This window comes from Chelonoidis abingdonii, chromosome 2 (genome assembly GCF_003597395.2).
Source record: "Chelonoidis abingdonii isolate Lonesome George chromosome 2, CheloAbing_2.0, whole genome shotgun sequence".
Taxonomy (NCBI): domain Eukaryota; kingdom Metazoa; phylum Chordata; order Testudines; family Testudinidae; genus Chelonoidis; species Chelonoidis abingdonii.
The window spans coordinates 85228272-85254253 of NC_133770.1; the positions used below are offsets into that span (position 1 = coordinate 85228272).

The 25982-nt window shown below is 41.5% G+C and overlaps 3 protein-coding genes across 3 annotated transcripts in view; 1 reads left to right on the forward strand and 2 right to left on the reverse strand.

The window, feature by feature from the left end:
- The window catches only part of SLC6A20 (solute carrier family 6 member 20), a 36949-nt gene extending 29364 nt beyond the window's left edge, over window positions 1-7585 (forward strand). The window contains exons 9-11 of the mRNA XM_032803194.2: window positions 858-1017; window positions 3434-3599; window positions 6768-7585. Coding sequence (XP_032659085.1) covers window positions 858-1017; window positions 3434-3599; window positions 6768-6917 — 476 coding nt within the window. The 3' untranslated portion in view covers window positions 6918-7585. The remainder of the gene's footprint in view (window positions 1-857; window positions 1018-3433; window positions 3600-6767) is intronic.
- Window positions 7586-8215: 630 nt separating this feature from the next.
- SNRPD1 (small nuclear ribonucleoprotein D1 polypeptide) lies at window positions 8216-19001 on the reverse strand. Its single transcript, XM_032803198.2, has 4 exons — window positions 18827-19001; window positions 17002-17078; window positions 11507-11698; window positions 8216-8375 (listed from the first exon to the last, which is right to left on the reverse strand). The coding sequence occupies exons 1-4, from the start codon at window positions 18838-18840 to the stop codon at window positions 8299-8301; spliced, it is 360 nt and encodes a 119-aa protein (XP_032659089.1). The 5' UTR covers window positions 18841-19001; the 3' UTR covers window positions 8216-8298.
- Window positions 19002-21885: 2884 nt separating this feature from the next.
- Window positions 21886-25982, reverse strand: part of SACM1L (SAC1 like phosphatidylinositide phosphatase) — a 53987-nt gene continuing 49890 nt past the window's right edge. The window contains exons 19-20 of the mRNA XM_032803196.2: window positions 25342-25399; window positions 21886-23951 (exon numbers count right to left, since the gene is read on the reverse strand). Of these exons, the coding sequence (XP_032659087.1) occupies window positions 23815-23951; window positions 25342-25399 (195 nt within the window). The 3' untranslated portion in view covers window positions 21886-23814. The remainder of the gene's footprint in view (window positions 23952-25341; window positions 25400-25982) is intronic.

Genomic DNA, 25982 nt, shown 5'->3' on the forward strand with positions numbered 1-25982 from the left:
AAAAAAAAAAAAAAAAAAAAAAAAGAGTCACCAGGGCATAGGAAAAATTGGTGGGAGCTGAGCACTCACCGGCAGCTCAGCACCCACCGGCAGTTCCATGCCTCGCTCCCCCGTGCCTCGATCTTCCCTGAGCTGGCTGCCGCATCCTGCTTCTCCTCCCTCCCTCCAGCGCTTCTGCTGCCATACAGCTGATTAGCGCAAGCCTAGGAGGGAAGGGTGAGGAGGAGGACGAGGAATGTGGCATGCTTGGGGAAGAGGCATGGCCAGTGCAGGGATTTGGGGAGGGATCCAATGGGGGAGGGAGGGGCAGAGTCAGGGCAGGGCCGGAGTGGAACTGGGGCAGGGGGGAATGAGCCCCCTCCACCTGTGTGTGTGAGGGCAAAATATCAGGCCAATTCACTTCCTGACAAACAAGTAAATACCAGGACAGACCCGATAAAATGAGGACATCTAGTCACCCTATTGCCATCAGAGAACATCCCAGATGCTGATTGCAACACTGTGCCTTTTCAAGGCTTCTCTGCTAATTTATATAGGAAAGTGCCACATGAAGCAACCATTCTTCAAATGTGGGGAAATGGTCTTTAATGCTTTATAATGCAAGCTACATACACTAACAACTGTAGCACAGGCCTCACCCACATCAACGCTCTAGCCTGGGTATTTATATAGCATCAATCACTGTAGTATCTAGACATTGCTAGTTTTCTTGGTTACCCTAAGAAGACTACCGATTACCACTAAAAAACAGGCTAAAACCCAATGTCTTTTATTCAATGCAAAGCCTCTAACTCCTGCTCTAGTAACAGTTGCCTTTCCATTGTGACTAAAATAACCTCTTTGTTTTATTCCTACAGGTATCATCTGTTTCATCAACTGCATTGTTGGCCTGGTGTTCACCCTGGAGGCTGGAAACTATTGGTTTGACATATTCAATGACTATGCAGCTACCCTCTCTCTGCTGCTCATCGTCCTGGTGGAGACGATCGCTGTTTGTTATGTCTATGGACTCAGGAGGTAAGAGTTTAAAACCTCCCTCCCTTACTGCTGTAACTGTGCCATTGCAGGGATATGGCGCAGGCAGGACACACTGGGGAAAGCACTTGGGCCAGGACAGCAGCTCCAGGGGAAAAAAAAAAAAAAAATCTTTCATCAGATTTGAGGACTGAGCTGTTCTTTCAGCCTGGGCAGCCAAGAGGGGGTGATTCACTCACAGAGCTAGGTGAAGGTGGCACCTCCCCTACAACATGTTTTTGTTCCCTCACAAGCTTCCCCAGGGAGGGTACCAAGGTCAGGATTCATCCCTGGGAAAGGGAGGGGCTAGAGCTGAAGTGACCACTCTACACATCCTCTGCAACTGTGACCCCACATCTCTCCTCACAGAAGTTTAAAGCTTACTGAGCCACAGTGGCGGGATCCAGTAGGGTTGCACGCGCCCCGTCACACTTCTCTGGTCTCCATGCATCTTCAGGCTTTGGGGGTCAAAATAACTCATCCCAGGCACGAACCCCACCCCTGGACTAAAGCACTGATGCCATGGACATGATTAAGGGGAACCTCCGATGTTCCCACTTCCCACACCAGGTTTTTCCACCTCAGGGACAAGCTAGCCCTAAGCCGCTGGTTTAGGTAACATGCTTTTTCCCTTTTAGCTTGCACCTATCTTTTCCTACAGAGGCCACTATTAAACTGTGCTTATCCTTCCCTGCTAACTCACCTAATTCTTGTTCTTAGTTTTAGTGGACATACTGCATCCTTTGCCCAAACCCTTCCACTGCCCTCAGAACACTTGCACCCGGGATGGAGCAAGCAGCTCCGGTTACCCTAACCAACAGCAGTTTAAATAAGAAGGGGAGGGGGAAATGAGAGTCAGTCGGGTAACCCAGTTCCCCATCCCTAGCTAGGGTGATCAGATGTCCCGATTTTATAGGGACAGTCCAGATAGTTGGGGCTTTTTCTTACTTAGGTGCCTATTATCCCCCACCCTCTGTCCCAATTTTTCACACTTGCTAGCTGGTCATCCTATCCCTAGCCAATGGAAAAACAGCCCCCCCCCACCCCCCATCAACTGGGAGTATTGGGTGGGAACAGTTTAATCAGACTCATCCATTCAGAGGTAAAAACAATCTCTATGTTTAAAGGTCTTGCGACTCCAATCCCTTCCCATGCACAAGTCCCACTCACGTCAGTGGCACTCCTCAGACTAGGCAGAGCAATGCATGGTACTGCTTGCAAGAGCACCACCCAAGGCCAAGAAAATCTCATCATTGCAAAGAAAAGCATAGTGATCTTATCTGTTGCAAAGCCCAAGCAGATGTGTTCTGTAAGGACAGAGGCCAGCAGGACACGTGTGTACAGTGACACCCCTGATTTATTAAGTTTATACTTGTTAGCTGAACAGTGAATTTAAAGTTTTTAAATCCTACTAAGTCATTAAAATACATAAACATATTTACTGCATCCAGTTCATAGATGTATGTTACATCATTATACAAAACATGGGACCAAATATGTGCCTCCCATTCTTAGTATTTCCCACATTTTCACAAGGGATCTTGAGATACTGCATAGTGCCAAACACACTTCCCCATCAGTTTTGTCCACATGGGTTACTTAAGCATGTCTGCCAGGGCCATAATCTGTTCTCCTACCCACTAGGAAACTGAGCACCTTGCATTTTTTGAACTAATATAGAAACTGTCTGCATTGGTTTAGGGAGTTGTTTGGGTGAAAAAAAACAGCTAGAAACATTATAAATGGTTCCGTTTTTCTCTAGTTCTCTCTCTTACCATGACCCAATATTTTCCATTTAATTTCTGCTCAATACACATTACAAGCCAAATTCCCTGCAGCTAGGTCTCTTTCAGCTCACACTCTGCCTAGCCACATACACTTTTTCCTACTCAGCTTTTTTCCTACAAGCAGATTTGGTCCTTTATAGTTGTAGAGCATACCTAGTAATATGATATTATTTGTACATATTTAGATAGGACTTGTTACAGGATTCACACATTAATCTCTAGGCCTTACACATTAAAAAGGTCCCACAAGCCTTTTTCCTTCCTATCTTTCAAAATACATCTTTTCCTAATGTAGAGCCCAATGGTATTTAGCTATCTGCAGTTATATCCATCTGAGTTTTTTCTGGCCGAGAAATACAATGATGAACTAAATGAGGAAGGGACCTTGAAAAGTTATCAAGTCCAGGCCCCTGTACTGAGGTAGGACCAATGAAACCGAGTCCTTCCCTGACAAGAATTTGTCAAACCTGCTCTTAAAAACCTCCAGTGATGGGGATTTCACAACCTCCCTTCGAAATCTGTGCAGGAGCTTAACTACCCTTACAGGTAGAAAGATTTTCCTAGCATCTAATCTACTTGTGCAAAATCTAAATAGTATAGTTGAACAAACTGCAATTTTTATTTTAAAACAGATTTGAAAAAGACCTTCTCCTAATGCTTGGACACAAGCCAAACTGGTATTGGAAAATTATGTGGGCTTTTGTCAGTCCTGTGCTAATTATAAGCTTGTTTATATTTTACCTCACTGACTACATCCGCACAGGAACACTGCAGTACCAAGCCTGGGATGCCACAGAGGTATTTATTTTACTTATCACTTTGTTTCATCACCAGTCCCTTCTTGCCATTGGGACTTGGAGATATCAGCATATTCAAAGCATGGGGGCAGCCTGCTCAAATTGCACCAGCTGAAAATTAACACAGCAGGTTTCAATCTGGAACTAATATGGGTCTTTAATTTTAATGGCAGGCAGAAGCAGCTGCATTCCCTAACCCTCACACAAATAATAAAGCTTTCATCTAAGAGTTCAAAATATTACCAGTGATTCTAACAAACACAACATTTATACCACACTACACGATCAACTGTGAATAGGAAATGACATTTTCATGAGACCAAGAGATTTTCAGTACTTCGAAAAAGCTCCCACACACCTAATTACACGTACAATAGAATGAATCACAATCCAATTCATTCTCCCTGGCAGGCATAATACATGTTTGATAAAAGTACTTAAATACATTTTTATCACAGAGAAAGATCAATTTGGATTTTCTTAAGTAAATATTAATTTAACAACATTCCAGGACATGTTCCTTTTATGTTATTAAAAGGAAAGCAATCAATTTTATAGTGTTTTCATGCCACTGCTGATTTGGGTATCTGAAAGGGTGTGGGTTTCTGCTGTTGGCTGGAGAACTGCAGATTCCAATGCAGCAAGACTGAAAACATTTTGCAGAGACCGGGATCACAACTGTGCCACGTTAGGAAGGAATAATCCCACTGAGGAAAGTTTCCAGTGACGAATTTGGCCTCAAAGTTAAAAGCTTACTTACATAAGCGCTAATGTTTCTCACTATTGTGACAAAGTTCCTCCTCTACCTTGGTGGGTCCTGCGCTTATTGGCAGATTTGCTCACCTCAGTGATCTTCCCCCCAGTCTGGGTCAGCTCCTCCTGTGTCTGATGAGTTGGGAGGTTTGGGGGGAACCCAGGCCCGCCCTCTACTCTGGGTTCCAGCCCAGGGCCCTGTGGATCGCAGCTGTCTGTAGCGCCTCCTATAACAGTTGCAGGACAGCTACAACTCCCTGGGCTACTTCCCCATGGCCTCCTCCAAACACCTTCTTTATCCTCACCACAGGACCTTCCTCCTGGTGTCTGATAATGCTTGTCCTCCTCAATCCTTCAGCAGTACACTCTCTCACTCTCAGCTCCTTGCCTTCTTGCTCCCAGCTCCTCACACACACTCCTTCTCCTCTGGCTCCTCTCTGCCTGACTGGAGTGAGCTCCTTTTTAAACCCAGGTGCCCTGATTAGCCTGCCTTGATTGGCTGCAGGTGTTCTAATTAAAGTAGCTATCTCTACTGCCTTCTAGAAAGGTCTTAATTGGCTCCAAGTGCCTTGATTAACGTGGAGCAACTGCCATTTGGTTACCATGGTCCTAGGGATTTGTTTAGCCTGGGGCTAACATACCTGTTTCTCAGTACTTTACTGTAGCCATCTGGCCTTGCCCCATCACACTATTTAATGTTAAACAGCTGTAACAAATATTTACCTGCACCAGCTATAGTAAGCTTTGTTGCTTTTCTGCCAACCTCCAACTGGTGATAAGTGGCAACACTTAAGACAGCTAGTATATTGCAGTATCTCTCACAATGCTAGCTGTATGAGTTGTATCACAGCTGACAATCCCTTCAAGTGTTCAGAGAAATCTAGATGGTGCTGCTGAATGCAAGATACAGGCCTCCATTCAGTTTCTCCATTTAAGCACTAATTACATTATGGGAAAATAGCAGACATATAGTAAAGCTCTGAATAGCTATACAGCAGCTTTGGGTTGCATTACATAATTTAGCTGGATTCCCAGACCACCAAAGCTGAGAGCAGTCAGCTATAGTACATCCAGCACTAAAGGCACAGACAGCACTCCTGAACAGCCTCTTTATTGATTAGTTCATGGAGTGTTGTTCACAGCTCTGTTCACTCACAGCAAGAATGAGAGGACTATCCATGACTATGAAGGCTCAGACAGTGTGACGAGGGGTCAGAGGGTAAAGGAGCACATTTAAAGGAAGGAGAATTAGCAGGATACAGTTGGAATTCAGATAATCCCATTGAGCATGGGAGAAAGAGTAGCTTACATCCCATAAGACACAGTGATGCTGTAGGAACAGAACTGCAGCCATGTAGTTTAGATTTTTAAAAAAAAATTTCTTTAGCTCCTTGATGCCACTAAACCTTGAATTCCACACATTTAGGCTTTTTAAAGTGGCACTAACAGGAAAAGTGACACCTTGTACCTTTACTTTCTGACTGCTTGAGAGCTGAGTGCTTTAGAGATGTGCATACATAATCTGGGAAGGACTTATTCTGAACTCATGATTAAGACAGCATCTTTTTCCCCCTTAAAGAGACAGGAAGTGAAGTGTGCCATCCTAATATTGTATTTAGAATAGGCATACTTTAAAATTTAAAAAAAAAAGGTTCAATGAACTTAGTGTACTTAAAAGGTGCTGATGGGAGCAATCATCACAGCAAGTACAGACAGATAAGCACAGGCAGCAACGCTAGTTACCCCATCTACTAGAATGTAGTCTAGGGATAAGGGTAATTGTTTCCATGACTGTTCAGGATGTGGCCTCTGTTCAGATTACTGAGGCAATGGCCTATCTGGGAAGTATGAGAACTGACATGAAACCATTCATTCATTTTGTGTAGCACACTCCACTAGTACTTTGCCTCAAGGTTGGCAGTTCAAATCCAGCCTAGGTCAGTAGTGATTAAAGCTCTATAGTCCATCTCTCTCCACCTGCCACAGCCCACATACGGGACAAAAATTAATCATGCAAGAAATACAAAATGCTGTGGGATTTAACCTATTAGCATAAACAACTTTCTATAACTGTTTTCATGATTCTTTATTTCTACTGTTACTTTTTAGTAAGAACAAGAAAAATGTATTGTGCACAGCAAATTCTGGAACTAAAATGAGTGATGTCTCGAAGTGACAGTCCATACCAATCCTTGATATTTACATCAAGGTATACTGACCACCTCTACACTCCAACATCTGCTTTACAATTAAACTTTGTTCTCTAGCAAAACTGTGCATAAATTTAAGATCACTGCCAGCCATCAAAAATTAAAGATCCAACATTTTTGGGGTAGTAAAGGACCTCATTTCGTATAGTAAGTTACAAAGAGGAGAGGGTTATAATTATTTCATGCTAATATTCTCTTATCTGCAGGGTCAACTGGTTACAAAAGATTATCCAAGTTATGCCTTGGCAGTTATTGGACTACTTGTGGCTGCGTCCACAATGTGTATACCATTAGGTGCATTAATCATTTTTCTTATGAAGAGACTGAAGAAGAGAAGTGTATCAACTCTTGAATAAACATTCGTAACTGGACTCATGAAAACTTTATCACCTGTTGCAATAACTGTGTGGATCTTGGAGACCACATTAACCATTACTTGTAGCAACTATTCATAGATATGCAGAACCTTGGGTGATGTATTTACCATGAAGTGCTCTTGGCAGCTCCCACAGTAGTTCAAAAAGCTCTTCTGTGGCAGATGAAGCCTTAAGAGGGTCCCTAACTGATATACAAAGAACAGCAGCTCACAAAAAGCCACCTAGCACAAGGTACCAAGTATTACTGGCTAATGACAACTGATGTTAGGCTATTATCTTTCACTGTGCAGTACTGCCTACTTAAGACAATGAGATCAGTTACAAAAGAATTTGTTTTCATATAGTTGAAGTACTGGAAATTACTTTTCAAAATAGCATGCATGTACAGGAGTGGTTTTCTTGAAGTTTTATATATATAGTTTGACTTCTCAAGTTTTGTAATCTGAATGTGCCAGTCTTTTCTACTTAAGTATCTATATGTTGAGGTAAAGGGGGTCAATATTTCTTAAGAGCTGATGTAAAAGCAAAACAGCTTAAGCTTATGCATAAGCTATATCAATTCTGATGTTTCCAACAGAAGTAAATTTCAGATTCCATTATGCAACTGTGTACAGTACCTGTTTTCTAGGGAGTTACTAGTAGATGCACACCTTTACGCAGTAAAATGTATTTGTGACAGTTTCACAAACCACAAAAGTCTCACACCATACAACTAACTTCAACAAAGTTCACATCCATGAATATGTATTTTGATTTTAATCTTATGATGCCACATTCCAATGTTTGATAGATCTGAACCATTTTTCCCTGTGAGAAAGTCTTTCTATAACAGAATGAACTCAAGATGTGTTACATATTAAGTTTCAATTAGATAGTAGAATTGTATTTTTTTTTTTTGTTAAGTACAACAGAAGAGGTCCCCTGAAATGCAATGTTAAACAAAACACAACATTTAAAAAGTATAAATTCTCTAAATATACATTTTGGTTATGTGACCTTAATGGAACACGGTATGTGTCTTGCAAAGGAAGAAACAACATTCATTTTGATTGAACAGTATTACAACATAACAACTAGCTTTCCTGGTCAGAGAAGAGCAAGAGGTGGTATTATAGTATGTACTAGGAAAAGAAATTCTCTTGGCTGAACTGCATGAACAAAGGTAACATGGCATGCTTAGGCCACAGTAATGCTCTACGGCTCCATACAATGAATACAAACCCCATTCAGGGCTTAACTGACAAGAGAGACAACTTTTCCACATTTGAGTTTATTAAAAAAATCGACATTGTAAACAAAACCTGTACAAAAAATATCAGACTGCTTAGAATTTTGTAACATGTATCTGTGGTGTGAGAAGTTATCGCCTAGGTCCCCCTCTTCCTCTGCCACGACCACGGCCTCTGCCCCGACCTCTGCCACGGCCTCTTCCTGCAACTGAGCAAACAAAACAAAGAACAAATTAAACTCTATTCAGGTGTAAAAGTTATTTGAAATAAAGTGTATGCTGTATCAAGTGTAAAAGATGTATTTTATCATATAGGACTTGTAATTGGATACCAGATTGTGATAATGCTATCAATTTCAGACACACGGAAGTTTTTGGTTTTTATTTTTCTATTTCAATTCCCTTGCACTTGATTTTTGCATTTTTTAAATAAAAACTCTTGTACAATTTACTTTTCTCTACTCCACTTTCACTTCTGAAAACAAGGCATATACTAGCTTTCTGAATAATATGAAAGCTTGACACTAGCTCTCTGAATAAAGCCTAACAATTCAGGAATTGGGATTTAAATACACAAGATGCTACAACACTTACAGGCTTCATACCCTATTCATATAACTTGTCTATGGCAAAATATATTATCAAAGAATCAGGCAAAGGCAGGTGTAAAATGTGTAAGTGTAGCGCCAGATTTTCCAAACTGTTCAACTTTCTTTTAGGCAACTAAAAAGTGGCCACATTTTCTCAAGAACTGATCATTCAACAGCTCCCACTGTTTTCCGTAAGAAATGTTGGGTGCTGAGCATTTTTCAATTTTTGGCCATCTCTTGGCTGCAACAGTTTAGTTCAAGAAAAGTGGAAATCATCCAACTGATTTACAATATTGAATAGGAAAGAACATGCTAAGTGAGATCCTATTCACACATTCATAACAAATTTACCTACTATGTTGGCATGTCTTTTTTCCTAATACATCTCTGACAGAACTATTGACCAAGCTGCTACAGATTTTATATATCCCATTAGGCAGGGACATTTAGAGGTGTGTTCTAATCATGGTGCTTTGCATGTTTAACTATGGTTTGAGACGATGGAGAGTATCGTGAAGATCTGAAAAAAATAGGTGTCTTCATAAAACATCAGTAAGGTGCATTATTATGGAGGATTGGCAAATTGAGATAAATAGGTCTAATTACTTATTAAGATCATACATGTTGGGGTTTCTGATCAACTGAGCTGGTTAATGAACAAGAAATTTTATGGAACTCATCTGTGTAATACTGTAAAAATCTGTTCACACCGTAGAGTAAAATATTTTGAAATACATAACAGTGCACTTTTCCTCCTCTCCCGCAATGTTTGTCAAAGTAAGGGGGAGAGAGCAGAGGGATGAAGGATTTCACAGTTGGCAGCAGAACCTGGCACAAACATGCAGCATGTGTCCCTCAAAAGAACCTTAACTACTTCTTGGCAGATTAATTCAGTGTTCATTTACCAATAAGTGAAAATAATAAGTGAAAAATGTGAATAGTTATGCTGCACATAGATATTAACTGAAAACACCTGAATGCTTAGTTGCATAAGTAGGGAGGAATTCTGTAGGCAAGTTCCACAAACAACCTGAAATGGATATCACCCGCTTAAAAAGAAAGAGCTTTATTGAAATTTCTTTACCTATTTTTCTAAGGTAATTAACGGAAAAATTCTAGACAAAACCATTCAGATTGCAACAAAGAAAAACATTTGAAAAAAAATAAGAAACGACAGTAGAAACAAAACTTGACAGAGGTACCCAGGAACAGGTGTATTAACCTGAAACTATGTTTACTCAATTTCCAAAAATGACTGAGATTTCCAACAACTTGAACTCTACCCACCATGTCACAGTCTCAATTTATTAAGTCAGAAACAAACTAACATCTAGCTACCTCATTTGTTTCCAGTACATGCCACAAGCCACCATCCAACATATATGACCCAAAGATCTTTCTCTAGTTCACCTTCCCATATGGTACAATGTAACAAACAGCATGCCTCTTATCCTTCATGTACTGACCCAGAAAAGTAACTCACTCCTATTTCAATTTCCCACATAGTCAATAGATTATTCATAGTGGGTGGGGGAGGGGGTCTCACAATGTTGTGGCGAGCCCCATCAATGTGCCTACACAGACTAGTGCTACATGGTCCAGACTCTGCAGTCATCTTATTTATATAAATTACAGACCCCATACTCCATTACAGCTCACTTATCCTCTTTATACAATCCACATAATGTGTATAGGCCAGAGATCTCAGTACTACATTCACCAAACCAAGCTAGGATGTTATCTACTGAAGAGGAAAGAAGGGGCCAACATTTCTGTAAAACATACCATGGTTCTATTCACAGAGTTTATTGTTTCCAACTATAGTCAATGATTTTAAAGCTTCAAGTGAAGTTATCTTAAGCATATCCTTATTAGGTGGATGAAGACATGGCACACAGGTAAAGTTGTTTATGAACCCCTAACTACAACTTTTCTCTTTTTCTAGTTTTTCTTGTTACAACAAAGTTTTAATAGTGTGGCTTTAAATTAATAGTCCCCTATTTACAACTTTAATGCTATCTTAAAGATTTTTGTTTAGGAATTGTTTGTCTGAGGAAAAAAAATTAGAACACTCTTGTGTGAAAATATGATGTAGATGGGAGCTGGAGCCAGAACCCTACCTATCTGAAAAAACATCCCAGGCTTATCATGAAAAGTTAAGATCTCCAGAGACCATACAGAATCCAAAGGTTCATTTTTAACCCCTGTAGCACATGACTCAGTTATCCACTCATCATAGTAAGGGAGGCCCCCCTGTACTAGCTCTCAGAAGTCAAGAAACAAAACCTGAAATTAATAGTGCAAAGAGAGATGTGGCGCACACACACTAGTGAACTTGAAAAGCAAAATAAAAGTCATTTTGAAATCATTTCAGAATTCACTGATTTAATTTTTTCTCAAACTTCAAAAAATTTCTTCTCTGGTAGGACACCATATACACAATTTCAGAATGATGTAGAATTTAAGAAGGGTGTCCATGTTAACCTTACACACTGAGTTTTATTATCAGGACATCAAATCATCTACAAATTGCCAGTGCCTTCCAGCTAGAGGACAAGAAGCCTCAAAAACTTTGCTTTTTACACAGTACTGCAGGAAAAAAATAAAAGCAGGCTATCACAGAAACTAAAATGTTCTAACCAGACATTTTTTAAGATTACTGAAGATTCAACAAAAGTATTCATTTATGGAGGAAACAAACCACCCCTTTAGTAATCTGGAATAAAACAAAGGCGAAATCACAAACCAACCTGCTTCCCTTTTCTTGGATTTGACTTTTGGTTCAACATCCACTAGCAAGGTATCCAGAGGCAAACTGTCTGGCAGAATGAAGTATCGAATATTATTTCCCCGAATACTCAATGTCTCCAACTGTACAGGCTCTCTGTTCTTCAGTGTCATTTTCACAGCTTTAAGATGCGTATTCATACTGACATCCACTCCTGGAACACAGACAGACGACAAATTTTAGGGAAGAGACACTAAACGCATCAAAAAAATTGTATCAGAGGGGTAGCCGTGTTAGTCTGGATCTGTAACAGCAGCAGAGAATCCTGTGGCACCTGGACAGTCACTGAAAGAAGCTCATCCAGCCCTGACTTAAGATCCTGCTTCCATCCAGGGGATCCAGTGGTCCTGGTGCGCCGTACCAACCTCTTTTAGACTTCCGTCTAATTTTTCTTCTCTCTCTCAGCAGTGATTTTTGGCTTTGGTGTAACTGCAACTCCAGGAGTTGCAGTTACATATATGACCCAACTCCAGGAGTTGCAGTTACACCAAAGCCAAAAATCACTGCTGAGAGAAAGAAGAAAAATTAGACGGAAGTCTAAAAAAGAGGTTGTTACGGCGCACCAGGACCACTGGATCCCCTGGATGGAAGCAGGATCTTAAGTCAGGGCTGGATGAGCTTCTTTCAGTGACTGTCCAGGTGCCACAGGATTCTCTGCTGCTGTATCAAAAAATTGGTTACTTTTAGCATGGTAGGTAATGCCATTTTAGAAAGGATGTTGTTACTAGACTTACATTTGAAAAGGAGAAGCACAACTAATAGCTATCTATGAAAAATTTTATTTAAATGACTTGTCCACCAAATGATAAGTCTGGTAGAACCAGAACCCAATTCACCTAGATAGCATTCAACTCCCTTAATCACAAAACCATTTTTTCTCTTCCTGTAGTCCCTATCTTGTTCTCTGAATACCTTCCCTCCCCTACAGCTAACGAGGCAACGGTCAAACAGACTCATTGACTGCACAACCCTGGTTTACTCATGGAGCATGGCTCATCCCGGCACTCAAGTTAGACAGTGGTCCTGCTGAAAAAAAAAGAAGTGTATGATCACTTAATTAAAGACTGTATCGTTAAGGCTGCGAGTCTGCCATGAAGGTCACGGATTCTGTGACTGTCCGTGACCTCCATGACTTCTGCAGTGGCTGGAGCTGGCTCAGGGGTTGCCTGGCTCGGGCAGCCCGTGGGCCAGCAGCAGTTTGGGTGTGTAGGAGGGGGCTCAGGGCTGGAGGATGTGGGGAGGTGCTTACCTCAGGGTGAGGGGCTCCCAGGCTCACACTGGCATGGCCACTCTGCAGCTCCTAGGCAGCAGCAGAGTCACCGCACCACACGCTAACCATGCCCGCAGGCCCTGCCCCCACAGCTCCCATTGGCTGCAATTCCTGGTCAATGGGAACTGCAGCAGCTGGCATTTGTGGTGGGAGCAGCGGAGCCTTTGCTCTGGCCCCTGCCTCTGCTGAGGAGCTGCAGGGACACGGAGCCGGGGAGAAAGCCCCTGCCAGCCTCGCCAATACCTGCTCCCTCCAGAACCAGCAGGGGTCCCGGGCCACTCTCCTAGACCATCCCCCACCCCCAGAGTACCCACGGCCCCCAACCCAAGTTTTACTAAAAACACCCGCCGTGACTAAAAGTCATGGACTGGTCGCAGACCCATGAATTTTTGTTTATGGCCTGTGACCTGTCCATAACTTTGACTAAAAATATCCATGATTAAACACAGCCTTATGTATCATGATACATATAAGGAGACAGAATTAGTGGACAAACTTAATTCTGGCATTTCTTAACTTACAACCTTAACATTATTTTAACAGACTTTCTTTGTATTTAATTTCCTAGATTTTATTAAAAAGAAATAATATTATGTGCATTTGTAGCAACCACCCTCCTCACCTATCATGTATCATCAATAGGGCCCTACCAAATTCATGGTCATGAAAAACACACCACGGACCATGAAATCTGGTTTCCCCCCGTGAAATCTGATCTTGTGTGCACTTTTACCATATACTATACATATTTCACAGGGGAGACCAGTGTTTCTCAAACTGGGGGTCCTGACCCAAAAGAGAGTTGGGGTGGAAGAGGTGTCACAAGGTTATTTTAGGAGGGTTGCAGTATTGCCACCCTTACTTCTGCACTGCCTTCAGAGCTGGACAGCCAGAGAGTGGCAGGTGTTGGCTGGGTGCCCAGGTCTGAAGGCAGCACCTCGCCAGCAGCAGGGCAGAAGTAAGGATGGCAATACCGTACCATGCTACCCTTGCTTCTGCGCTGCTGCCTTCAGAACTGGGCAGCTGGAGAGTGGTGGCTGCTGAGGGCCCAGCTCTGAAGCCAGAGTTGGGATCCTGGCCAGCAGCTGCCTCTCTCCAAATGTCCAGCTCTGAAGGCAGTGCCGCCACCAGCAACAGCGCATAAGTAAGTGCAACAGTACCGCAACCCCCTTACAATAACCTTGTGACACGCCACAACTCCTTTCTGGGTCAGGACCCTTACAATTACAACACAGAGAAATCTGAGTTTTAAATAGCAGAAATCATGGAAGTTATGATTTTTAAAACCCTATAACCATGAAATTGACCAAACAGACCGTGAATTTAGTAGGGCCCTAGTCATCAGCGATATATGAACCCTGGACCCTCAGCACAGCTCTCCAGTACTTGAGTTAATGGACTAACTACATGGGCTGGCAGCAGTAGAAGGCTGTTATCTTCTGCAAACCAGTTACCAGAGGACAAACACCAGACTGAAACCGTGGGTCACATATCCAGGAGTCACCACATTTTACAGACAGCACAGTCAAACACAGAAAGGTCAGCAGCATGGCCACAGTGTTGGGTCTACAGTTGGATAGGAAATTTTTCCAGCTCTGTGAAAACCTTTGGATGATTTTTTTGAAATCTCATTCTGCAGTGGGACAAAACCAAGGCCTTTGCAAAGAAAGAGTTTTGCCTAAACTGATATGTCCCTGCAAAAAGTTTTTGTTTCAACAAACGGGAATTTTCCAGTGAAATTGTTTTTCATCAGAAAATTCCCAACCAGCTCTACTTGGGTCTGCCATTTTAGCAGTCTGGATTACTTTCCCAGTTTGACATCTCTCAATGACATGCAAGACCTTACTCAACAACAAAGGTTGCGAAGGGCACAGAATGAAGGTCTGTAGAAATAGCAAGTCAAGCATTCACAATCTTCTGGTTTCCAGGTTTATGCATCTCCTAGGCAATTGGAATTTTAATAGGGGGAGAGAAGAGGCAGCAAAGTAGAGAAGTGGAAAAGAATCCAGTCTGCACGTATGCGATCTGGTTGTGTTATATACAGCATACTTCAGCGAGATGCCAGGGCAGTGTGTACACTCAAGTAATGAATGTTAATGAATTTGACAGCAGAAAAGATCTTCAAGGATTTATAACTACGAAAAATCATCATGGATTTTCATGGGCCAGCAAAAGGCATCTTGCAGATTCCAGGAACATGCCTCTGCCAAACTTCAATGTGTTGCTGTAATGAAGGGCAGTGTTAGGGCCCATCAAAAAAAGTGAGAAGAAATTAAAATAACATTAGGCAATACATTTAAGGGCTGCTGCTCTGTGAAGACTACATGGCATGTCCCAGCTAATCGTTTCTAATGTCATTCCAGCATGAAGACTTAGTGTAACGTAGACCAATTAATTTTCAGGGTTAAGTTTTGCAATATCCTACACATGTTTTCAAAATGTAAGATAGGAACTAGGATTAATTTTCTATTTCCGATGATCATGCCAATTAAAATTAGTTGTACTCTTCACTGTTTCTGTAAAGCGCTCCGATCACAAAATTTAAGGCTACAAATTATGTTACTTCATCAATAAAATCACAAAAAACCTTCACTCCTTTGGATCTTCTGGCCCATCAGGGCACTGCTGACCACATAAATAGGTCAGAGACCCCAAGGAATAACAACTTTACAAATGTATGCTTCACTTCATGTATTTTCAGAATATTGTATAATAATCAATCTTCTCAAAACTGTACGGTTTAAGTCCTTGTCTACACAAATTAGCACCAGTTTACAAGACGTGTTTTAAAACCCACTGTACTGAAACAGGTGCAAGTTTGTGTAAAGAACAGACACTTATTTTGATTTAAGAGTGGCATATTTTAGCACCAGATTAAGCTAAATAGAAATAAACTTCCCCACAAACAAACATGCACTGGTTTAACTAAGGCCTTGTCTACACTTTAACCACTTTGATGATGCTGGCATAGTTAAAGCAAGAGCCCTACTGTAGATGAAGTTATACCTTTATAAACATGCTGACACCGGAATAGTTTACTATGGTTCAACAAAACAAAATAAAGTATACAGGTATAACTGTCTACACTAGAGTTTTTACTGCCCGTTAAAAAAATATGTATATACACATCACATCCCTTACTGATAGCTGTACACAAACATCCACAGTAAAACTTGAGAGGAGAGCAGACACATCTTTAGTTAAACCAGTGCAACTCTGTGTATAAACAAGGCCTAAAAGAGATTCCCCAAAGCCCCCTGGTGTGCCAATTATTACAATTCAGGAGTACCTGGCTCTCAGTATTATAATCTAACAGCCCAGAATCTGAACACAGAATATTAAACAATATTACAAAATTTGACCTTTTGCCCCTGGTCTATTATTGTGATCAATTATGATCTATGAGTCTTCAAAGCACTTCCTGGTGGTTTATGAAGAGCTGGCAGATCAGAGTGATGGCCATGCTTCCAGTTGCTTCTACATGCACCTGGACTCTTGAAAAGAGCTCAGTTGCCTGTAAATACAGACAACTGGTATCTCATTTTTACCTGCCTTTAGCAGGGGACGCCTCTATATAAAGGAGAAGAAACAGGAGCCACCACCTGAGTCTGGAGATGATAGTTACAAGATGAAGAAAAATGTCTATGGAAACGTAGGAGAAGGGAAAAATGCAGTTGAGCAGTAAATTCAAGGCAGAAAGAACTAAGGGATCGAGAAGCACATGCAGGAGCAGAAGGCAGCAAAGAAACCTGCATGGGAAGGTCAAAGAGAACAACAGAACAAAAGGGTGGGAAAAAATAAACACAGTAAACCCCAGTGAGAGACAGGTGGTAGTCCTCAACACAGTATTTATTCAGATACCGTCCACATTATTAAAACTCTGAGAACATCTCATACATTAGATTAGTTGTCTGTCGCTGGTCTTTAAATAAAAGATACATGTACAGTCTGAACATTCACCACAAATACCCAAGTAAGGAAGAACCCTGAACTGATGTTCCTAATGCTACTGCTTGTGGGGTGATTTTAAACTTTTTGTCACCAAGTATTTCACAAAATGCATCTCTTAAGGAGACTCATTTAGCAAACATCGTGGAGTCTCTTTAGAAGAGAACAGATTTTCCTTTCACTGTCTATCAATTCCTTAATTATTTTGGTTTAGTGTCCTAACATCTTGAACATCATACCTGTGATTGTTCCATGCACCTGTGTTCCATTCTTCAGTTCAATGGTCACAGTCTCATGACTCAATTTCATTAGAAACCTGCAAAATAAAAGTGTAGTTGAAAAACAGAACTTCAATTTCAATATCACAATACATGAATAATCTTCAGAAAGTACCCGGCCCTGTCATACATATTGCACAAACTGTGAAGCGATCTCAAACCTCATAATATTCCAAAAAGGTAATTCTATGTGGACTCTGAGGCTTTGTAACAAACAACAAAACAAAACAAAACAGTGAAAGCCATAGAAGAGAGCACACTTGCTAAGCAACCTGATTGGACACGGCTACAAAGAATCCCCAAACATACTAAGTACAATTCTGCTACACCTTTATTTGGAAGCCGAGCATTATAAAGCATTTATTAAGCAGCTGTTTTTTGCTGGTTACCTGTCACTTAATACAAGCTTTGCTTTTTAACAAAATAAACATAACAGCTACCGTCACTGCTATCGTGCAAATAGTCAAGTACGTTACTTGCATCATAGGGCTAGAAGGCACTGCATGGGTCATCTAGTCTAACCCCTTGCCAAAATTCTGCAGTACCCAAACAGAAACAGGCTAGTTTATCCCAGAATTTGTTTAGTTAAAAATAGTTTTACAAAGCAGTCAATGGTAAAGGAATTTGTTCAATAATTCATTTGCATTAAACAGTCTTTGTAGCCCAAACACCATTGCACTGTATTAACATTTCTGAGCCTTAAAGTGAAAGTGACAATACAACAAACTAACCTATTTTCATTTGTACAAGCTGAATGAAGTGTAAGAGATGAACAAAAGTGAAAAATAATTTAGTTTAACAATTGTTTGAATGATTGTTTAACAGGGATAATTAGTGTTTTAAACATTGCTTTAAAGGGAGGCTGTCCGGATTTTTACAAATCCACTGCCCTACTTTTTTTTTTTTTTTCAGTTAAATATGACAGAGGGGGAATGCCCTGACATAGAAGCATTTACAAGCACTGCATGAGTCCTCTTTGTATGTGGATTAGTTGGGGACAGGGAGTCCCTCTCTTGCTGAGTTTAGCAGCTGAGAAGGGAGCCAAACTTTTCCTTATTCTGCCCAATCTCACAATTACCAGAGAATAAGTCTTCTAGCTAGTGAACAATCGTATAACTTGCTGAGGGCGGCTTTAAAACACGCGGGAAATGACGACACCACATTGGGTGATAGCACTTTCTTTTATCAATAGCCGGATTCATGTTTGCTTGTTGGCCAAGGAAGAAAGCGAAGCAGCGATGGAGTCACAACCAGCGAGCAAAGATCAGAGCCCAGCGAGAACTATCCTGCTAAAAGTCTAACCCAGCCGCTCCCGCGGGATGGGAAAAGCCACGTGCGTGACGTTAAACGCCAGTTTCCCTGGGGGATGCTTGGGACAGAAGCAGCCGGGGGGCGGGGGGCAGGATTTGGGGGCAGCCCGGTGCTGTGGGGGTGGGGCAGGATCGAGGCTGGGGGCGGGAACGGCCAACACCGAGTCTCCGGCTCAGGTGCGCGCTGTATGGGGCGGGGAGTCCCTGGCACGTACCCGCCTAGCAGCGCCTGGCACCGGCTCGGGGAGAGCGGAGCCGATACCAGGCGGCACCTGCACCGGGCGGGGCCCTGCTCACACTCGCCGTGGAACGGAGAGCCCGGGGCGACAGCGGCGCGAGAGGAGTGGGGGAGGGGGGAAGAGGACGGAGCGCGAACAGCCAGAGCGGCACGAGACGGGACAAGGCCCAGGCTCCGGCCCAGCGCGCGCCTTTCCCGCCGCTGCCCCCCAATCCGCCTCCATCCGGGCCCATCTCACCTCACGAGCTTCATGGCGGCGGAGCGGGGGCGTCACGCCGGCCGGCCGGGACCACAGAGCGGCAACCCCAGCAACGGGGAGAGGAAAAAAATTGAGCTCGGTGCGGAGGCCTCAGACCAGGCCGCTCCGGCGCTCGGTGAAGGAAACGGTGCTGCTGAGCGACTCGATAGCCGGAAGTGACTCTCCTCGCACCCGGATGTGAGTGGAAGAGGCGCGGTTTGACCGCCCTCTGCCGAGCCGGGGGACGTAGCGCGGCGGCTCGTTGGCGCCGCTTCCGGTCTGTGCGCGGAGCTGCCGGCCCCTGCGTCGTGCCCCCGGCGTAGCGAGGCGCTGCTGGTAGCAGTTACCGGCACGGCGTGGAGCGTAAGAACCTGCCAGTGTCGCAAACTGCTACCTCCCGCTGTAGCAAATGGCTACAGGGGGCCGCTTCTTGCAGTAGAATCGCTGTGAAATTGCTGCGTGCAGCAATGTGCTACCGGTAGCCGTTAGTTATAGCTATGGCGTGTAAGAAACAGCCTTTGTAAAAAGATGCTACTTCCCTCCTAGATCATGTTTTCTAGAGCTTTATTTTTTCTCTTCTCTAAACTTTCTCCAACTTTTATTCCAGTTGAGACCTAATCAGCAAAGAGTAGAGTAGCCATCCCAAACATACTCTGATTTTTTGCAAGATCCCTTTCTACAGTACTCATATTCAGCTTGTGTCTGCAGTACTCCTTGATGGGAAGTCATTTCCTATTTTGTATGTGTGCAGCTTTTCATCATTCACAAACTTTATAATTGTACCTTCAATGCCATTATCGATTTGCCCCCTTTGGCACTTTTTAACCCATCAAAAGCAGTCTACACTAACAAGGGCAGGGTAAAGGGCAGTGGCTTCAGCAGATGAACTGGTCATGCTCAGTACATGAGTAAGTAGCACATACAGAGAGCACTTAAATACTCACCCCTGGCTATCTTGCCCCTGTATTGGTTAGTGGAGAATTGCAGAAGGGCCTAGCCCATCTCAAGAATCAGCAGTGCTCTTAAGTCTATTTACCATTTTACCCCAGGTGCCAGCCCCTGGGCATGCTGTAGCACTTCCTTTTAGATCTGCCTCAGCCTCCAGGCACAGCAGGTACAGTCAGATTTCAAATGGCCCAACTTGGCCCAGGTAAGAGCAGCAGCTATGGTACCACCCCAAACAGGTTAGAGTTTTGGAAAGTAAGTCTTAGGCACAGGGTGATTGGTCCTAGGCCCTGGTTGGAACACTGATTCTGAATGCCACGTGCTTTCCAAGGGAGGGATAAAGGACAGATCAAAAACTTATCTGACCACTACAGCTGTACTGTATAGTGTAGCTAGTGACATAGTTCTGGTCCAAATATATGCAATTCAACGTAATTGTTTACATGAACAAAAAACTCTAAACTTTTGTGCAAGTGAACCCCATTCACCTACAGGTTTATTTATAGCACTGTGATAAATAAATAGTAATATGGTGCCCCTGTTGATATAGACCATTATCTACCAACATGAAAATGACACCCCTCTCCTCTGTGGGGCTGTCAGCCCAAGCCCTGCCACTTGTGGGGTTATCAGCCTGAGGCACTTGGGGTTAGTGCTTGCCTGATACAACATTCTGACTTTTTTTTTTTTTTTGCGCCAAAACTGGGCATTTGTCCCATGTGAAAAAGCAAACAGGGGAAATGCCCAGTTTTGCCAAAAAATAGTCAGGACATCCAGGACTAGGCTCAAAAAAAGACTGTCCCAGCCAAAACAGTATGTGTGGTCACCCTATAACATCACTCAGTGCCAACTGAAAGAAAATATGTAATTGTTTCCATGACGGTAAAGATGAGTATTCCACAATCAGCATTTAACAAATAAAAGGGACTTTGAATAAAATATTGACATATTTCCACTTCAGCTCTGTGCCTTTAGTTAAGCATGATACTTCAAACAAACAAAAAACCAAGATCTTAGCTACTTTGTATTGGCAGTAGAGGCTCTGGCATTTTTAAAGAAAGACTTGTTAACCAAAATTCCCTTTTCCCCTACTTTTTAAATGATGTGCAATTAAGCTGCTACTCTACAGTGGAGAGTTGGATGCATTTCAGTACCCCCATTTAAATTTGCTACATAGTAGTAGCTAGACAGTGTGGTGTTCTTAAGGTGCATTTGTACCATCAAGCTGGAAACAAACAAACAAAAGGCTGCTATTCATTCAGATGTGCCTGTTTTCAATGAATTACAGACTTTTTCTTTTTGATGTACAGCTCACATATACTATCTTCACCTTGACACACTTTCTGTCCCTCCTTTGCCATTTTTGAAAAGGGTGGCTGAGATAACAGAACTATCATCTAGTAATTGCTAGTTCAGTATCATCTTGATATGAATGTACACTTGGTCTCATGTAAATTTAAGGGCTAGAGTCCTAAGTCTGCCAAAAGTTGAGATTCAGAGTTCAGAAATATCCTTTTCTGAATATTTGGAGTATATACATGAGAGTGCACCTCTCTCTTCAGGAATCTGTTTCTAGCAGGTTTCTGATAGATATGATATCTTGGCAGTCTACCATTCCTCTAATTTTGAGGATACAAAAAAGTAATTAAAGCAAATATAGAAGGAGCTGATTGTAATACCACTACCGTAGCAGTTTATCTGACGAATAAGATGTGCAGTCTTCACCTCATGTGTCTAACACTCTGAGTCAATCAAGAACAGTGGTCTAAGCTGCCTTGTAAAGGGAGGGACAAATAATAGACTCAAGTAGGGAGTCTAACTTCAGGTCTTATTTCTAAACTTCTCCTTTGTCTCCCAAACACTTCTTTTTTCAGAAAGCCAAAAATCCATACTTGGCAGAGGGAAATGGAAAATATTATGCTAATTAAAATCTTAGTGTTAAACTAAACTTTTAGTGGATTAAGTATAAAAATAGAAGGCCTTTAATTTTGTATTTACAGATTAATGACTCAGAATGTACCTTTCTGATGATCAGCAGTTTCCAAAAAAACATTTTTAAAGTTTGAATTTTTTTAACCCTTCAACTAAAATACAGAAACAGAACTGTCAGGATCTAGAAAAGAAAGATTAAAGTTTTATTGTCATTTATGAGTACACCATATGTGAACTTAGAAATACAATCTCCTTGCAAAGCACTGGAATACAGATGCCCTTCCAAGTCTCAAAACCTACATTACTCTAGTTCTTGCAGTGTGGTTATAGTAGCAGTCCAGGTTTGGTCTTTGTTGCAACAAACTCTTAATGGGAGATGCACGGAAAGATTTAGATACAGACTGTAAGACAGCTGAGCTAAGTTTCAAATTACCTGCCAATGAGGCTTACAAACCATTATTTAAATATTTAACTATAGAGTTCTTATACTTCCTTTCCCATTATGGAGTTGACGTCTGAGATTAAGTTACAGAGAATTTCTCAGTAAAACTGTCAAATGGTATTTCCATTGTGGTATCTAAAAGCAAACAGGTACTCTGCATTTTTATTACTAGTGCTTATGAACAAGTAAAGTTTAACAAAACCCAAAGAGGCCTCCAGAAACATTCAAGGTTAAAATGAACAGTTATTGCAAAAAACTGTACATATTTTCAATCATAGCACAATGAAAACACTGATGATGCAGTGTTTTGTGTTCTAGGGCATTAATGACAACCGTGCTAACCCTAATATTCTACATTTTTTCTAATATTTAATCTTCATAATTGCAATCTGGATATACAACCGTATTTACAGGAAATATTGAACAATGCACAGTGCTGTAAGCAAATTTCATGTCTGGTTTTGAACATAAATCATAAAACACGTGACAAAATAGTTTAAAACTGGTCCTTGATTCAGATTAGCTATTTTATGTAGATTGGAAGCACTAAATTTAAAGACATATTTACTGATAATCGGAACAAATTCTTTTCATAGCTTAATCTTTAGAGTTTTATCATGCATGAAAAGCAAGCTGCTGCTGCTTCGCCCAAGTGCAAACATGGAATTTAGCAGAAGACTGTCACCTCAAAGATTTGTATTCTTTCTGCCACAGGTTATCCCTACATAACCAAAAGGTACAGAAGCAGGTGACTGGCAAAACAATGAGGTGTACCTTCTACATTGTTACTATTCTTTAACTATGGAATACTTTGGACCTTTAGCATGAGGGTTAATAAACACAGTAAAGAAGTTTTACATTCTTTGATTTCATTTAAATCTTAAAAAAAAGACAGCCTAATTTGAAACTTCTGCACCACACTTAAATTGCTGTCTAGCTGTAATAAGTCATCTGAAGACTGTAGTAGTCAGGTAGTGCAAGACATTCGCAACTTCAGAAACGTCCACCGATAACTCATCCTCCCAATGATTTAATAGAATATTGCATCAGTCCCAGATGAGGCAGAACAGAAGACTTGCACTTCGATAGAAACAGTAAGATATGAGTCTCGACCCTAATGAAAATATGCAAAGGACTCGCGCTAACAGTGACTGCTTTTATGACAAATGAAACCCACATGAAAGTCTAGAATGAAAAAAACTTGTTAGTAAGATGCTATATTAGCTCAAAGAACATGATGTGACTATATTACTAATACTGCCACAGCTGGATATGGGGACACATGAACAGAATCAGAGATCTGTGTTAAGATTATGAGATCATGTTTGAATGAAACTGCCCTGCTGGTCTGTCAGCATAGAAAGCCAGTTCAAATCCTACAATACTCCACAGACAACATGGATATTTTGGCTTTTACCTGTAAGTTATCTTGTGATGAGTGCAACCTCCTCAATTAATGCAATATTCCAAAGATCATTGTGACTAAGACTGTAAAACCAGATCTCAGCTGTAAAATTCCCACCACCAAGTGAAGGACACTGTTTACTTTTTCTCTCCGTAAAGATGAAAGCTAGAATGACCACTAGTTGGTGTGGAAAGCAGGTCAGTAGAGACTCCAAGTATGGCTTGAGGAGTCCTCCATGCTAAGCTGCTTTCCACACACACAAATTCAGTCCATCTTCTCTTTTTGGACCAGTTTTGGTGCATCTACAAAATCCTTGCCATTATAAAAGATGATAGCTAAAGTTCCAAAGCTTGCAGTTCCCCAGAAAAGCACGTAAGCCAGTGTCTCAGTCCATGTATCACCTGTAATCAGATAAACATTATAGTAAGTCATTTTCAATAAATAGTGGAGAGAGCATGTTTAGCGTGACAATAAAATAGTTATCAAAGTGCTCATAAGGAAGCTTTTATCAAGAACTGAAATTTCAGATCAGCTTCTCATATACTACAGCCTGTTATTTTGTACTGTATATTTCCTTCTGAGAGTTTCCTAGCTTGGAAACTAATGTTCTGCTGTTAAGCAAAGGCTAATTTACATTGTCAATTTTTAGCCATTCACACAGACCTTAAGAGAGATTCCAAAGCAATTTCATAACAAATACTGATTTACAACCTATATAGCAAACACCTTCCCTGCCACTGAAATGCTGTCAGTCTCTAAGCAAAAAGGGTAGGATTGGTAACCACTTAACGTTTCTCAAACTTTTGTACTGGTGACCCATTTTACACAGCAAGCCTCCGAGTGTGATCCCTCTTATAAATTAAAACACATATTTTTTATATTTAACATCATTACAAATGCTGGAGGCCAAGCAGGGTTCTGGGGTGGAGGCAGACAGCCCATGAGCCCTATGTAATCTCACAACCCCCTGAGGGGTCATGACCCCCAGTTTGAGAACCCCAGATTTAACAGCACATACCAACACAGGAATGTAGGTCATTAAGGGTACGTCTACACTGCAAAAAAAGCAGCCACGTGACAATAAGTTTCAGAGCCCAGGTCAACAGACTCAGTTTCACGGGATTCCCACTATGGTGCTAAAATACAGTAATGTAAATGTTCCTGTTTGGGTACTGAAACCCAGCAAGGCAGGTGAGCCTCAGAGACCAAACTCCAGCCCAAGCAGGAACATCTACATTGCTATTTTTAGTGCCATAGCATGAGTCAAAGTCTGCAGACCCAGGTTCTGAGATTTGCTGCCGCTGGTCTCTCCCAACCCCTCAAAACGTAGAGATACTCCAAATGAATACCTTATTCAAGTGAAATAGAGGGGGAGAGTTTCAAGGAAGCGGAATATAACCTAAATAAGGGGTTGGTGTGGATGTCAGCGTGATCAATTCTACTCCTTTAAGAAGTGCCATAGAATTATTAACTAACAATTTTATACCTGATTCAATCATCATGTTAAGGAGAAGCGATTACTCATAATATCCTGCTGTAACATTGATTCAACAGAGGGAAGAGTGCCATCTGCTGAATGTCCAGCACTACTTTCTGTAGCATCTGAGTTTTCTCCTCCAAGTACTGACCTGACCAGGCCTGACCCAGAAAAGCATAGTTCCAGGTTGTATGGTTAGAGGTATGACTTGAGTATCTCATAACTCATAAGCACATACCCAGTGAATAGCTTCCAACATCTGAAGTGTATGCCTGCAAGTGAATTTTGCAAATGTAGGCCAAATAGTGACTTACCAGCCATAAGCAAACAGATAATGCACATTGAGAAAGCAACGACCATAATAATAGGCAACTGAGGAAGAAGAAAAACAGAATTAAAAAAGGAAATATACGATTGTATTGATTATTTCCTTCAATAAATTATATTTATAATTCAAGTTGTAGCAGGTAAAGTTACATCATTTCTTTGATGTCCTGATTTGGTAAAACAGTCTCCTTCTGAGTTTTAGAGCTAATCTAAATAATGCTTTAACTGTATATTTACGATTAAGGATAATATGCTTGGTTTCTGCCTGTTTAGGCTCACTGAAAGATCAAGTTCATTAGTTCTGGTTGGGTATTTGAACAACCCTCTATAAGTCTCCAGTGTTAATCTATCCCACTTGTGTAGTCAGTGTATAAAACAGAAGGGGTCAGTGTAGGTATTCTCCATACTACTTTCTGCATTTCCCACATGTGCACTACGGTGACCATTTTAGTCATAACTGCAGTTCTGAAAACCAATTACTGTTTAGCCTCCCCTTCCTGACTATCTTGGCACTGACATCGAAGAGAACAGAAACCAGTATTTGCCTGCATACAACATTCGATGTTGTGAGATGACATCTTTATGATTTTTTTTAGATCAACGATGGCTCTTATTACTTTAAAAATGG

Coding starts and splice junctions, on each gene's coding strand:
- SNRPD1 (XM_032803198.2), bottom strand. Junction 11,699..17,001: donor GGTGCATGGAACAATCACAG/GTATGATGTTCA, acceptor TCTGTGTTCCAG/GAGTGGATGTCAGTATGAAT. Junction 8,376..11,506: donor ATCCAAGAAAAGGGAAGCAG/GTTGGTTTGTGA, acceptor TTGTTTGCTCAG/TTGCAGGAAGAGGCCGTGGC.